General features: G+C 45.7%; 1 protein-coding gene across 1 annotated transcript in view; it reads left to right on the forward strand.

Annotated features, from left to right (window-relative positions):
- The window catches only part of TRPM8 (transient receptor potential cation channel subfamily M member 8), a 128,152-nt gene that overhangs the window by 39,684 nt on the left and 74,550 nt on the right, over positions 1-13,918 (forward strand). Inside the window, exon 4 of the mRNA XM_073304777.2 lies at positions 3,911-4,067. Within this exon, the coding sequence (XP_073160878.1) occupies positions 3,911-4,067 (157 nt within the window). The remainder of the gene's footprint in view (positions 1-3,910; positions 4,068-13,918) is intronic.

The raw sequence follows: 13,918 nt of genomic DNA on the forward strand, positions 1-13,918 counted from the left end.
CAGCTTTCCCCCACCCCCCACATTATGGGTAGGTGCATAGAATGTAGCTGCATCACTTCATGAAAGCATGGGGCCTGGCCTACACAGTTCTTTGTACCAGTTTAACTCTTTGTTAGGGCTGTGGACTTTTTTAATGCTGAAATGGTTAAATCGATAATCCCCCTGGCGTGGATCCAGTCACACCAGTATAAAGGTGCTCATATTGGTGTAGTTTATTCCCACACATTTACAAGAGTGAGCCATAACAATATAAGCATCTGCATACTGGTATAATTGTGCCCACCCTAGAGGGTAGTAATGCTTTAGCTATGCCAGTATCTAAATCAGTATAATTAAAGCAGCACAAACATGAGAGTAGGTAAGAAATTTAGGTCAGGATCTATTTGCCCAGGCTGATATTTGGACAGGACTCCAGGGAAAATTAATACCTTATGTGCATAAAAACTAAACTTGTCAAGGCCTGCTGGATGTTTTTAAGCACCGTGACTTTGTCAGGATTTTGGCTTTACATCTCACCTAAAGGCAAACTAGAAATGAAGGAAACTGGTTAATAACTGATACCGCAACAAAACCCAACTGTTGCATGTCTGAGGACTGCACGCTCCTTTTCGGCACAGGCGCCTCTCCTCTCACATATAAACTGCGGCATGCTTCCCACAACCTCAGAGAAGCCCTTTGTTGGAGTTCTGTAGGGATCCAGCTTTGAGGAAGGGTGGAAAAAGGACAGTGAGCTGATTCTCATCAGATTCTCCCCCCACAAATCCAGGAGGAAAATATCAGACATTGCCGCAGCATTTCCATTCTGTAGAGCCCACCACCATCCTCTCCTTTTAGGAGGGATAGGTTTGGTTAGCTGCCATGTTCAATCCCAGAGAGGGCTGTGCCTGTTTGGTGAGAGAACACATCATATATTGTTGTCTTTCATCAGAGTTCCCAATTAACACATCAGCACTTTATATTCCTAGAGAATTTATGAAGCATTCTTTTAGAGTGTTGGAAAACCTGGGTTCATAAAGCCTTTTCCCCTTCTTTATTTCAACTTTCCTATTTGCACTGAGCTGCTCTTCTGAAGGCAGTCAGTGCCGTGTTCTGATAGGGTCAGAAGGGAAAGGAATATATGACATATTCTTGTCCATAATCATCTCCTGAGAGAACTTCTCAGAGACCTTGCAGATAATCAGGGATGTTAACACTCTTATAAACTTACAGCTATAGATGGCCAGACCACTGTAGGTATCTTCTTGAGTACAGCACAAAAATGGAGGTTGGAGTCCAGCTGGGTTGCATTCCATTAGCTTCATGCCCATACCGACTCACCCTAAGGGCTACTTCCAACAGTCCAAAACCGTTCTGTTTGGATGGTGTTGGATCAAGTGTCTCTTCCAAATCTTTGGCTTATGCAGGACAACATCGAAACCTTACCAGCTTATCTGTCTGGAGTACACTTAAATTTCTTGAGTAAGAGAACTAATTAATATTCATGAACTGCAGTGTTGCTGAGAAGCATATTAGAATCCTCTCATTAAAGAGACTTGCTCTGAGCTATATCCTCTAAAGCAGTGGTGGGCAGCCCGTGGGCTGCAAGCGGCCGATCAGGATAATCTGATTGAGGGCCATGAGACATTTTGCTGACACTGACTGTCTGCAGGCACGGCTCCCCCGCAGCTCCCATTGGCTGCGGTTTGCCGTTCCTGTCTCAGATTACGGGTCAAACCTAAAGACCTGGGCAATTGTTCATGTCTTCACTTTAAAGTCTGTTTGGTCTGTTGCCTTTGTACTTCACAATGATATATGGTGGGATGCCACTATTACATGATCTGGCATTTACTTTTTGATTTTTCAAAGATATAATTAGCACCAGATGAGCACCTGTGTCATGCTGTTTAGCATTATGAATAGAGTTCACAGCCTGCACCCCCACCACAGCAATTCATATATCTTACTTCAGAGAAAAAAGGTTTTAGCCAGTCAGTTCCACACTTATTAACAGCCTTTGTGTACCCCATAACACCTTGGGACCAATTTCTGCATCATCCACCCCTAAATTTCAAGGCAATGTGAATATATTCTGTTACCAAGAAAAGTGCTTCATTCCCAGCTCTGTCTCCCCTCCCACCACCCACACATCGCTATCCAACCACCTATTCAACCCATTGTTGAAAATATTTATGGGCCAAAAATTTCTGATGATTTTTGACAGTGACTATTTCTAAGGATGGGTTTTCCCTCTATACTGTAAGCAGCCCATTTTCACTCTCTGCAATATTGTCCAGGTAACCCAGCTCAGAACCCGCATCCTCATCCAGAGAAAGGGGACCTTGTAGTTAGCTTCAATGGCTCAGGTACCTCATCTCAGTAGCCTTCACTTCCAGCTCCTTTGGCTGCAAGCCGGACTCCAACTTTAGCTCCATAAACCCTATTGCTTGGTACCATGAACCCGTGCAAGAAGCCTGCAGTGTATCATAGAATATCAGGATTAGAAGGGACCTCAGGAGGTCATCTAGTCCAACCCCTGCTCAAAGCAGGACCAATCCCCAATTTTTGCCCCAGATCCCTAAATGACCCCCTCAAGGATTGAACTCAAAACCCTAGGTTTAGCAGGCCAATGCTCAAACCACTGAGCTATCCCTCCCGCAGTGTAATCCAATAACACTGCCTTGTGAGGAAAGTTGGAGAGCAAGAGGCAGATATTGGGCTGTGCTCTGTCTGTAACAAAATGCTGGGCTCTTGGCTGCAGCTGCAGCAAAATGGCCAAATCTGTGGCAGAATTGCTGAATCCCATACATCTTAGAAAACACCAGAGTTCATGAAGCCTCGAGTAAAATGAATGGAGCTGGTCACACCCTTTGGAGTTACTGTTTAAAGCTTTCTGCAGACTCAGGTGGGTGCCACGTGCATTGCATTGATTTACTACATTGAATTGATTTCCTGTTCTATGTTTTCAAGGTTATCTTCACAAGCATAAGAACAAGGAACATTTTTCTTTTATTAAAAGCAAAGCTGAGATTCTGGAGCGCAGTTCTGTGGCATGATGTAAATTGGGTGGTGGTGGAACACCTGGTGCCTGTGTATAGGGCTTATCTCAAGAGAAGTCACATACTGTAACTTTTATATGTTCTTTCAATCCATCTGGGTGGTGGATACCAAGACATGTTGAGATGATCCTGGGATGTAGTCATTGGGAGTCCCCAAGTCATAGGCTTCAGATAGTGAAGTTAAGATAGTTAAGTTCAAGTTGGCATCATCTGACTCATGGCAGGATTTAGTCTAGAAGCAAATGTTATGGTGTTAGCACATGAAGATGGAAACCATCCGAAAGGCACTAATAAACTGAGCTTCAATCTGGCTAAAGCAGAGTAAAAGGGAGAGGGATTTGAAAATCCCTCATTGTCTAAACAAGAAACAGGTCAGAGCCCCTCTAATATGGAGCAGAGTAGGTGTTGACACGTGTTTGATTTTGTACATACACAAGCTGAGGTCTTTCTGCAATGTTACAGAGTTAGAACACAAAATATACTTTTTGTTTGTTGGATAGGCCCATGACACGAATACTTGAAAATATGTGTTAGCACTTGAGTTTTAGTTTTCTTCAGTCTTCCCCACTTGCTTAGACCTCAGCTATAGATGTTACATTTCACCTTGGGCCTTGTGCATCTTTCTGTCCAAGCACCATAACTTGTTCAAGAATAAAACTTTAAATTCCCATTTAGAAGTATCCTATTTATTCAAGCATAAGTTGTAACATTATAGTTGAATGATGTCCAGCCAACCTACTTGCCAAATACATGTGGAAAAACTGCTCACCAGTCTTAGTTGTCATTATGCTATCAGTCACTGAAAGAGAAGAATATTAGTTTTCTGGGCAAAATATATTAATCTGTTTCTTTTTTCTATTCACTTTTCTTGGCAGGGACAACTTGTGTAAGTGTGGGTATTCCAAAAGCCAACATATAGAGGGGACGCAGGTAAATAACACTGAGAAATGGAGTTATAGGAAACACACAAAGGAACTTCCCACTGATGCTTTTGGTGACATTCAGTTTGAAAATCTTGGGAAAAGAGGGAAGGTGAGTAACTGCTGAGCTGCCACTGGGTATTTTAACTCCAGCCTATCCATAAATGGCTTCTGTCCTGTGGCTTTTTGCATTAGCCTTTATGAAATAAATTCAGAATAATTAAAAAGAAGCCAAAACAATCAAAAGGGGAAAAAAGGCTTAGATTTTTCAAACACAAGGAACTTAAATTTAGGTACCTAAATAAGCAATCTGATTTTTCCAAGCATTCTAAGCCCGCAATATCTTCCACTGAAGTCAGTGAGAACTGCTGGGTGCTGAGCAATTTGGAAAATGGCAACTTATTTAAAGTTTAACAGAGGTGTTAAAATTGACCTGTTTTAATGTTGGAAAATAGGGTTAAATGTGCTTTTTGGAGAAAAAATTGTTTTTCTGAAATTATATGAACTGAAACTATTTTTGGAAAAAAACCACTGGTTTTGAAATTCTTGTTTTTTCCAACTGGAGAAAGTTGGGGAAACAGTCACAAATGAATTTTCCCCCACTTTACCACATTTTTAACCACTCCCCACCACATGCACACATTTTCAAGTGGGTAAAAACCTTAAAAGAAACCAAAAAAATTCAAAAATCGAAATGAAAAATTTCATTTAGAAACAAAATGGTTTTGAAATGAAATTGTTTTCATCCAATTTCAAATGCAAAAATTCTGTGGAATACTGAAAAAAGTTGGGTTGAAAAATTTCAACTGGGATTTTTTTCTTGCAAAATTTCTTGCAGGGAAAATTCTCATTTTTCACACAGCTCAATATGGATTTAGAAGACTTTTGGATGATCTTATGCCCAGTTTTAAATGTTCAGATGGCCATATTTGAAGACCCCGTAGCATCTTAATAAAAAAAAAAGAAAAACGTATTTTTGCTCTGAGATGTTCAGGAACATTGCTTGGTTTGTTCACTGAGGTCATTAACATCCTGGCATATAATACAATCAGTCCTAGCTTTATGCACAACTGAAAAAGGAACAAAAGAATTGTAAGTGAAGAGAGGAAGTCTGTTTTAAGTGATAGCTGGAGATGCCATATTGTAAAGAACCAGATTATGGTACTTAGAATAAGTGTTTAAAGGGGGCTATATGAAAAAATGGAAGTGCCCACCATGGTCACTGTTAAAATGGAGCTATGGGCACATAAAATTGATTGTCTTAAGCATGTTATCTGAACTGCAGGGCAGCTGGAGGGGAGCAGGTTCTGCTTGTTCTCCACACCTTCCTATGATCTGTTATATAAATGTGATCCAACACTTGTAAAGCAAGGTGCATACATTCAAGTCTTCAAGTTCTGGTTCTCTTGCTAATCAATAATGGGCCTGATCCCTGGTGTACCTGTGAAGGGGACCCTTAGCGTGCAGATCTGTGTGTGAGTTGGCACCTGCCTTCTGACAGCTTCCCCCATTACACGTTCAGCGCTTGTGTTGTCCAGAGGTGGGTGCTATGTAGTGGGGTAAAGGGTGAGCAGTGGCTGAAGTGGCTTGGGGAGAAAAGGTGGGTCAGGCTAGGGCTGAGAAGAGATGCACATCATCCTTTCATATATCAGGCAGAGATCAGGGCAGGACAATAATACATCCCTCAGTGGCATTGGTCCCTTGTGCACTGTGGTTCCCCTTTAAGGAGGTTCCCAGGGTGGCCACCAGCTGCAGAAGACATCAGTCTCTCCAGTATCCTCAGGGTATGCAGGGAGGTTTGTGGATGGTCCTGGCCTCCTACTAATCCTCCATATTTCTTGGAGTTTGGAGGCTGGTTCCATGGCCTATTCTATGTGTGATAAAATGATGACATTAAAGTCTCCAGGGGTGTGTTCCTGTGGGGATCAGTTGATGTTGGGCTAGATTTTTTTTGAAATGCACAAGTAGATTTAGGGGCCTAAGTGCCCCTTGGGAGTTAATGGAATTCAGTGCCATTTGTGCTTTTGAAAATCTATTTCCTTGCTTTGTAGTACTCCAAACAGAATTAACAAAGTAGTGCAATTGTCTGGGATATGAGTTCTACACCTATAAGTTGGTTGGAACAGGGACTGTCCCTGGTCTGTTTGTACCATGCCTAGCACAGTGGGGTCCTGGTCCATGACTGTGCTATATCCAAATAATAAATAGTGCATTAAGCGACAGGACTAATATTCACGACGGGGGTTTGTTCTGTCTCTCTCGCTGTCCCCAGAGGGGTGTGTATGTGCAATGCAGCCGTTTTGTGATGGGGTTCTTATATTTTTTTCCCTAAAATATGTGCAGCCTGTGTGTGCGGAGAAGGCATGTTGGAGCAGTATGCCTTGCACTTGGAGTGGAACGTGGTGAGGTTTGTAAGAGTCTTAGCTCATTCCACAGTCTGGGATCAGCCCGCAAGGAAGCTTGGTCTTCTGCCCAGACAAGCTTTTTGTTCAATATCTTCATAAATGATCTGGAGGATGGTGTGGATTGCACTCTCAGCAAATTTGCGGATGATACTAAACTAGGAGGAGTGGTAGATACGCTGGAGGGCAGGGATAGGATACAGAGGGACCTAGACAAATTGGAGGATTGGGCCAAAAGAAATCTGATGAGGTTCAACAAGGATAAGTGCAGGGTCCTGCACTTAGGACGGAAGAACCCAATGCACCGCTACAGACTAGGGATCGAATGGCTAGACAGCAGTTCTGCAGAAAAGGACCTGGGGTGACAGTGGACGAGAAGCTGGATATGAGTCAAGAGTGTGCCCTTGTTGCCAAGAAGGCCAATGGCATTTGGGGATGTATAAGTAGGGGCATAGCCAGCAGATCGAGGGACGTGATCGTTCCCCTCTATTTGACATTGGTGAGGCCTCATCTGGAGTACTGTGTCCAGTTTTGGGCCCCACACTACAAGAAGGATGTGGAAAAATTGGAGAGAGTCCAGCGGAGGGCAACAAAAATGATTAGGGGTCTGGAACACATGACTTATGAGGAGATGCTGAGGGAACTGGGATTGTTTAGTCTGCAGAAGAGAAGAATGGGGGATTTGATAGCTGCTTTCAACTACCTGAGAAGTGGTTCCAAAGAGGATGGTTCTAGGCTATTCTCAGTGGTAGAAGAGGACAGGACAAGGAGTAATGGTCTCAAGTTGCAGTGGGGGAGGTTTAGGTTGGATATTAGGAAAAACTTTTTCACTAGGAGGGTGGTGAAACACTGGAATGCGTTACCTAGGGAGGTTTCAGAGTAACAGCCGTGTTAGTCTGTCTTTGCAAAAAGAAAAGGAGTACTTGTGGCACCTTAGAGACTAACCAATTTATTTGAGCATGAGCTTTCATGAGCTACAGCTCACTTCGTCGGATGCATACCATGGAAACTGCAGTAGACATTATATACACACACAGAGACCATGAAACAATACCCCCTCCCACCCCACTGTCCTGCTGGTGATAGCTTATCTAAAGTGATCATCAAGTTGGGCCATTTCCAGCACCCCCTCACACAAACTCACTCTCCTGCTGGTAATAGCCCATCCAAAGTGACCACTCTCTTCACAATGTGTATGATAATCAAGGTGGGTCATTTCCAGCACAAATCCAGGTTCTCTCACTCCCTCACCCCCCTCCAAAAACACACACACACAAACTCACTCTCCTGCTGGTAATAGCTTATCAAAAGTGACCACTCTCCCTACAATGTGCATGATAATCAAGGTGGGCCTTCTCACTCCCCCACCCCCATACACACACAAACTCACTCTCCTGCTGGTAATAGCTTATCTAAAGTGATCATTAAGTTGGGCCAACTTAATGATCACTTTAGATAAGCTATTACCAGCAGGAGAGTGAGTTTGTGTGTGGGGGGGCGGAGGGTGAGAAAACCTGGACTTGTGCTGGAAATGGCCCAACTTGATGATCACTTTAGATAAGCTATCACCAGCAGGACAGTGGGGTGGGAGGGGGTATTGTTTCATGGTTTCTTTGTGTATATAATGTCTACTGCAGTTTCCACGGTATGCATCCGATGAAGTGAGCTGTAGCTCACGAAAGCTTATGCTCAAATAAATTGGTTGGTCTCTAAGGTGCCACAAGTACTCCTTTTCTTTTTACCTAGGGAGGTGGTAGAATCTCCTTCCTTAGAAGTTTTTAAGGTCAGGCTTGACAAAGCCCTGGCTGGGGTGATTTAATTGGGGATTGGTCCTGCTTTGAGCAGGGGGTTGGACTAGATGACTTCCTGAGGTCCCTTCCAACCCTGATATTCTATGATTCTGTGATAAGCTTTACCCTTCTAATAGGAAGTTCCATGGTGCCTGAGGGGTGGATTCGTTGAACACAGTCTCCACCTTGAAGCATTAGGCCATCTCTTAAACATCATGGGCCCAAGCCATTAAATGCCTCGCCGGGACCATGCAGGTGACTTAGGGCTTGTCTATACTTACTGGAGGATCGACACTCTGGCGATCGATGCATCGGCAGTCAATTTAGTGTGTCTAGTGAAGACCCACTAAATTGACCACCGATCACTCTCCCGTAGACTCCTGTACTCCACCTGTTCAAGAAGAATAAGGTGAGTTGATGGGAGAGCGTCTCCTGTCGATGTCGCATAGCGTGGACCTTGAGGTCAGTAGATCTAAGCTATGTCGATTTGAGTTACACTATTCAAGTAACTCAAATAGCGTAGCTTAGATCGACTTTTACCTTTAGTGTAGACAAGGCCTGAGTTTTCCTTGGAAAGCCAGTGCAGAGAACAGGATTGTGCTTGTGGTAGCCCATGTTGCTGGGGAGACATGCTGTTGGAGTTTCCTCAGAGCTGATGACTTCATGCACAGGTAAATCACAAGCAGAGAGAAGATCTGAATCCCCATCTCCTACCTCCCAGGTGAGAGCCTTAATCACCATGCAGAGAGCCGTGCTCGCTCTCTCTCTCTCTCTCTCTCTCTCTGGCCCAATAAATATTTAAGAATTGATACAAGTGGAACAGCTTCGGTAGGAGAGATTGGGAGCCACCTACCCTGGGCTAGCCTACAGCCTGGTGATTAGGATGTTCACCTGGCAGGGATGTGATGTGAGTTCAAGTCCCTGATCCAGAGTGGGGACTCAAACCTGGGTCTCATATCCTAGGCAAGTGCCCTAACCACTGGGCTAAAGGTTATAAGGGCAGAGAAAGGGGAACACATCCTTTTTCTGAAGCTGACCTTAAAATAACTTTTTTTCCCAACCAAAACTAATTGGATCAAATTCACCAATAGTTTCAGGTTGGCTGAAACTGCATTTTTTGAATAAATTTGTTTGAAAAACTTAGCCCATCTCTATTCAGGTGTCCTAGGAGTGGGGAAAATACAGGCCATAAAATTAGTGTTTAGAAAACACACACTGGGCCTGATTCTCCATTGCTTTGCACTTTGGTCATTTACTACTGTGCAATGCGGGTGACAAATGTCACCTAATGGAATCATAGAATCATAGAATCATAGAATCATAGAATCTCAGGGTTGGAAGGGACCCCAGAAGGTCATCTAGTCCAACCCCCTGCTCAAAGCAGGACCAATTCCCAGTTAAATCATCCCAGCCAGGGCTTTGTCAAGCCTGACCTTAAAAACCTCTAAGGAAGGAGATTCTACCACCTCCCTAGGTAACGCATTCCAGTGTTTCACCACCCTCTTAGTGAAAAAGTTTTTCCTAATATCCAATCTAAACCTCCCCCACTGCAACTTGAGACCATTACTCCTCGTTCTGTCATCTGCTACCATTGAGAACAGTCTAGAGCCATCCTCTTTGGAACCCCCTTTCAGGTAGTTGAAAGCAGCTATCAAATCCCCCCTCATTCTTCTCTTCTGCAGGCTAAACAATCCCAGCTCCCTCAGCCTCTCCTCATAACTCATGTGTTCCAGTCCCCTAATCATTTTTGTTGCCCTTCGCTGGACTCTCTCCAATTTATCCACATCCTTCTTGAAGTGTGGGGCCCAAAACTGGACACAGTACTCCAGATGAGGCCTCACCAATGTCGAATAGAGGGGAACGATCACGTCCCTCGATCTGCTCGCTATGCCCCTACTTATACATCCCAAAATGCCATTGGCCTTCTTGGCAACAAGGGCACACTGCTGACTCATATCCAGCTTCTCGTCCACTGTCACCCCTAGGTCCTTTTCTGCAGAACTGCTGCCTAGCCATTCGGTCCCTAGTCTGTAGCTGTGCATTGGGTTCTTCCGTCCTAAGTGCAGGACCCTGCACTTATCCTTATTGAACCTCATCAGATTCCTTTTGGCCCAATCTTCCAATTGGTCTAGGTCCTTCTGTATCCTATCCCTCCCCTCCAGCGTATCTACCACTCCTCCTAGTTTAGTATCATCCGCAAATTTGCTGAGAGTGCAATCCACACCATCCTCCAGATCATTTATGAAGATATTGAATAAAACCGGCCCCAGGACCGACCCCTGGGGCACTCCACTTGATACCGGCTGCCAACTAGACATGGAGCCATTGATCACTACCCGTTGAGCCCGACAATTTAGCCAGCTTTCTACCCACCTTATGGTGCATTCATCCAGCCCATACTTCCTTAACTTGCTGACAAGAATACTATGGGAGACCGTGTCAAAAGCTTTGCTAAAGTCAAGAAACAATACATCCACTGCTTTCCCTTCATCCACAGAACCAGTAATCTCATCATAAAAGGCGATTAGATTAGTCAGGCATGACCTTCCCTTGGTGAATCCATGCTGGCTGTTCCTGATCACTTTCCTCTCATGCAAGTGCTTCAGGATTGATTCTTTGAGGACCTGCTCCATGATTTTTCCAGGGACTGAGGTGAGGCTGACTGGCCTGTAGTTCCCAGGATCTTCCTTCTTCCCTTTTTTAAAGATTGGCACTACATTAGCCTTTTTCCAGTCATCCGGGACTTCCCCGGTTCGCCACGAGTTTTCAAAGATAATGGCCAGTGGCTCTGCAATCACAGCCGCCAATTCCTTCAGCACTCTCGGATGCAACTCGTCCGGCCCCATGGACTTGTGCACGTCCAGCTTTTCTAAATAGTCCCTAACCGCCTCTATCTCCACAGAGGGCTGGCCATCTCTTCCGCATTTTGTGATGCCCAGTGCAGCAGTCTGGGAGCTGACCTTGTTAGTGAAAACAGAGGCAAAAAAAGCATTGAGTACATTAGCTTTTTCCACATCCTCTGTCACTAGGTTGCCTCCCTCATTCAGTAAGGGGCCCACACATTCCTTGGCTTTCTTCTTGTTGCCAACATACCTGAAGAAACCCTTCTTGTTACTCTTGACATCTCTGGCTAGCTGCAGCTCCAGGTGCGATTTGGCCCTCCTGATAACATTCCTACATGCCCGAGCAATATTTTTATACTCTTCCCTGGTCATATGTCCAACCTTCCACTTCTTGTAAGCTTCTTTTTTATGTTTAAGATCCGCTAGGATTTCACCATTAAGCCAAGTTGGTCGCCTGCCATATTTACTATTCTTTCGACTCATCGGGATGGTTTGTCCCTGTAACCTCAACAGGGATTCCTTGAAATACAGCCAGCTCTCCTGGACTCCTTTCCCCTTCAAGTTAGTCCCCCAGGGGATCCTGGCCATCCGTTCCCTGAGGGAGTCGAAGTCTGCTTTCCTGAAGTCCAGGGTCCGTATCCTGCTGCTTACCTTTGTTCCCTGCATCAGGATCCTGAACTCAACCAACTCATGGTCACTGCCTCCCAGATTCCCATCCACTTTTGCTTCCCCCACTAATTCTACCCGGTTTGTGAGCAGCAGGTCAAGAAAAGCACCCCCCCTAGTTGGCTCCTCTAGCACTTGTGCCAGGAAATTGTCCCCTACGCTTTCCAAAAACTTCCTGGATTGTCTATGCACCGCTGTATTGCTCTCCCAGCAGATATCAGGAAAATTAAAGTCACCCATGAGAATCAGGGCATGCGATCTAGTAGCTTCCGTGAGCTGCCGGAAGAAAGCCTCATCCACCTCATCCCCCTGGTCCGGTGGTCTATAGCAGACTCCCACCACTACATCACTCTTGTTGCACACACTTCTAAACTTAATCCAGAGACACTCAGGTTTTTCTGCAGTTTCGTACCGGAGCTCTGAGCAGTCATACTGCTCCCTTACATACAGTGCTACTCCCCCACCTTTTCTGCCCTGCCTGTCCTTCCTGAACAGTTTATAACCATCCATGACAGTACTCCAGTCATATGAGTTATCCCACCAAGTCTCTGTTATTCCGATCACGTCATAGTTCCTTGACATCACCAGGACCTCCAGTTCTCCCTGCTTGTTTCCAAGGCTTTGTGCATTTGTATATAAGCACTTGAGATAACCTGTTGATCACCCCTCATTGCCAGTATGAGGCAGGAGCCCTCCCCTCACAGACATTCCTGCCTGTGCTTCCTCCCGGTATCCCGCTTTCCCACTTACCTCAGGGCTTTGGTCTCCTTCCCCCGGTGAACCTAGTTTAAAGCCCTCCTCACTAGGTTAGCCAGCCTGCTGGCAAAGATGCTCTTCCCTCTCTTCGTAAGATGGAGCCCGTCTCTACCCAGCACTCCTCCTTCATGGAACACCATCCCATGGTCAAAGAAACCAAAGCCTTCTCTCCGACACCATCTGCGTAGCCATTCGTTGACTTCCACGATTCGACGCTCCCTACCTAGGCCTTTTCCTTCCACGGGGAGGATGGACGAGAACACCACTTGCGCCTCCAACTCCTTTATTCTTCTTCCTAGAGCCACATAGTCCGCAGTGATCCGCTCAAGGTCATTCTTGGCAGTATCATTGGTGCCCACGTGGAGAAGCAGGAAGGGGTAGCGATCCGAGGGCTTGATGAGTCTCGGCAGTCTCTCCGTCACATCACGAATCTTAGCCCCTGGCAAGCAGCAGACTTCTCGGTTTTCCCGGTCAGGGCGGCAGATAGATGACTCAGTCCCCCGGAGGAGAGAGTCCCCGACCACCACCACCCGCCTTCTCCTCTTGGGGGTGGTGGTCGTGGAACCCCCAACCTCAGGACAGCGCATCTCATGCCTTCCAACCAGCAGAGTCTCCTTCTGCTTTCTCGCCCCAGACATATCATCTGGTCCACTCTCCGCAACGATACCTGTGGAGAGAACATGAAAGCGGTTAGTTACCTGTGTCTGTGTTACTGGAACCCGGACATTCCGCTTACCTCTTCTGGAGGTCACATGTTGCCAAGCTTCTTCACTAGCCTCTTGGCTCCTCTGTGCAACCTGCTCTATATCTGTAGAGCTTTGTGCCCCTAGAAGCCTATCCTGAGTTTCGTCCAGGAAATCCTCAGTTTCCCGTATGCAACGCAGGGTTGTTATCTGTTGCTCCAGACCTTCAATCTTCTCTTCCAATATGGAGACCAGCTTGCACTTTGTACAGACAAAGTCGCTTCTGTCCTGTGGAAGAAAGACAAACATGGCACATCCAGTGCAGGTCACAACAGCTGAACCCCCCCCTTCCATATCACCTTCCTACTATGAGCTTCCTCAGAGCAGTTTGCAAGACGTAAGCCTCACTGGGCTCCCTCCAGGCGAACTCCCAGGCAAACTCCTGCTGTGTGCTGCTCAGCTGGTTCTCCGCCGCTCAGCTGGTTCGCGAAGCTCTGGCTATTTTTAAACAGCCAGGCTTCCCTGTCGCAAACAAACAGACACCCTACTGCCCGCCCCCTGCAGGCTAGCAGCCAATCAGACACTCACTCAGGCTCTCACACTGCCCCCCCAGCAAACACACGCTCGGATACTTCCTCAGCAAGCAAACAAACACAGACTCGGATACTTACCAGTCCCAGGCAAACTCCTGGGTGTTTGCCTGTGTCATTCTGACACCTGCTTTGTATTTTGTCTAGATATAAATGACTGCATGGAGGGCAAGGGAGTGGGGAACCAGGCCATCGCTTTGAGACCAAATAGAATTACTCTGTTGCCATTTATT

This window comes from Lepidochelys kempii, chromosome 11 (genome assembly GCF_965140285.1).
Source record: "Lepidochelys kempii isolate rLepKem1 chromosome 11, rLepKem1.hap1, whole genome shotgun sequence".
Lineage (NCBI taxonomy): Eukaryota > Metazoa > Chordata > Testudines > Cheloniidae > Lepidochelys > Lepidochelys kempii.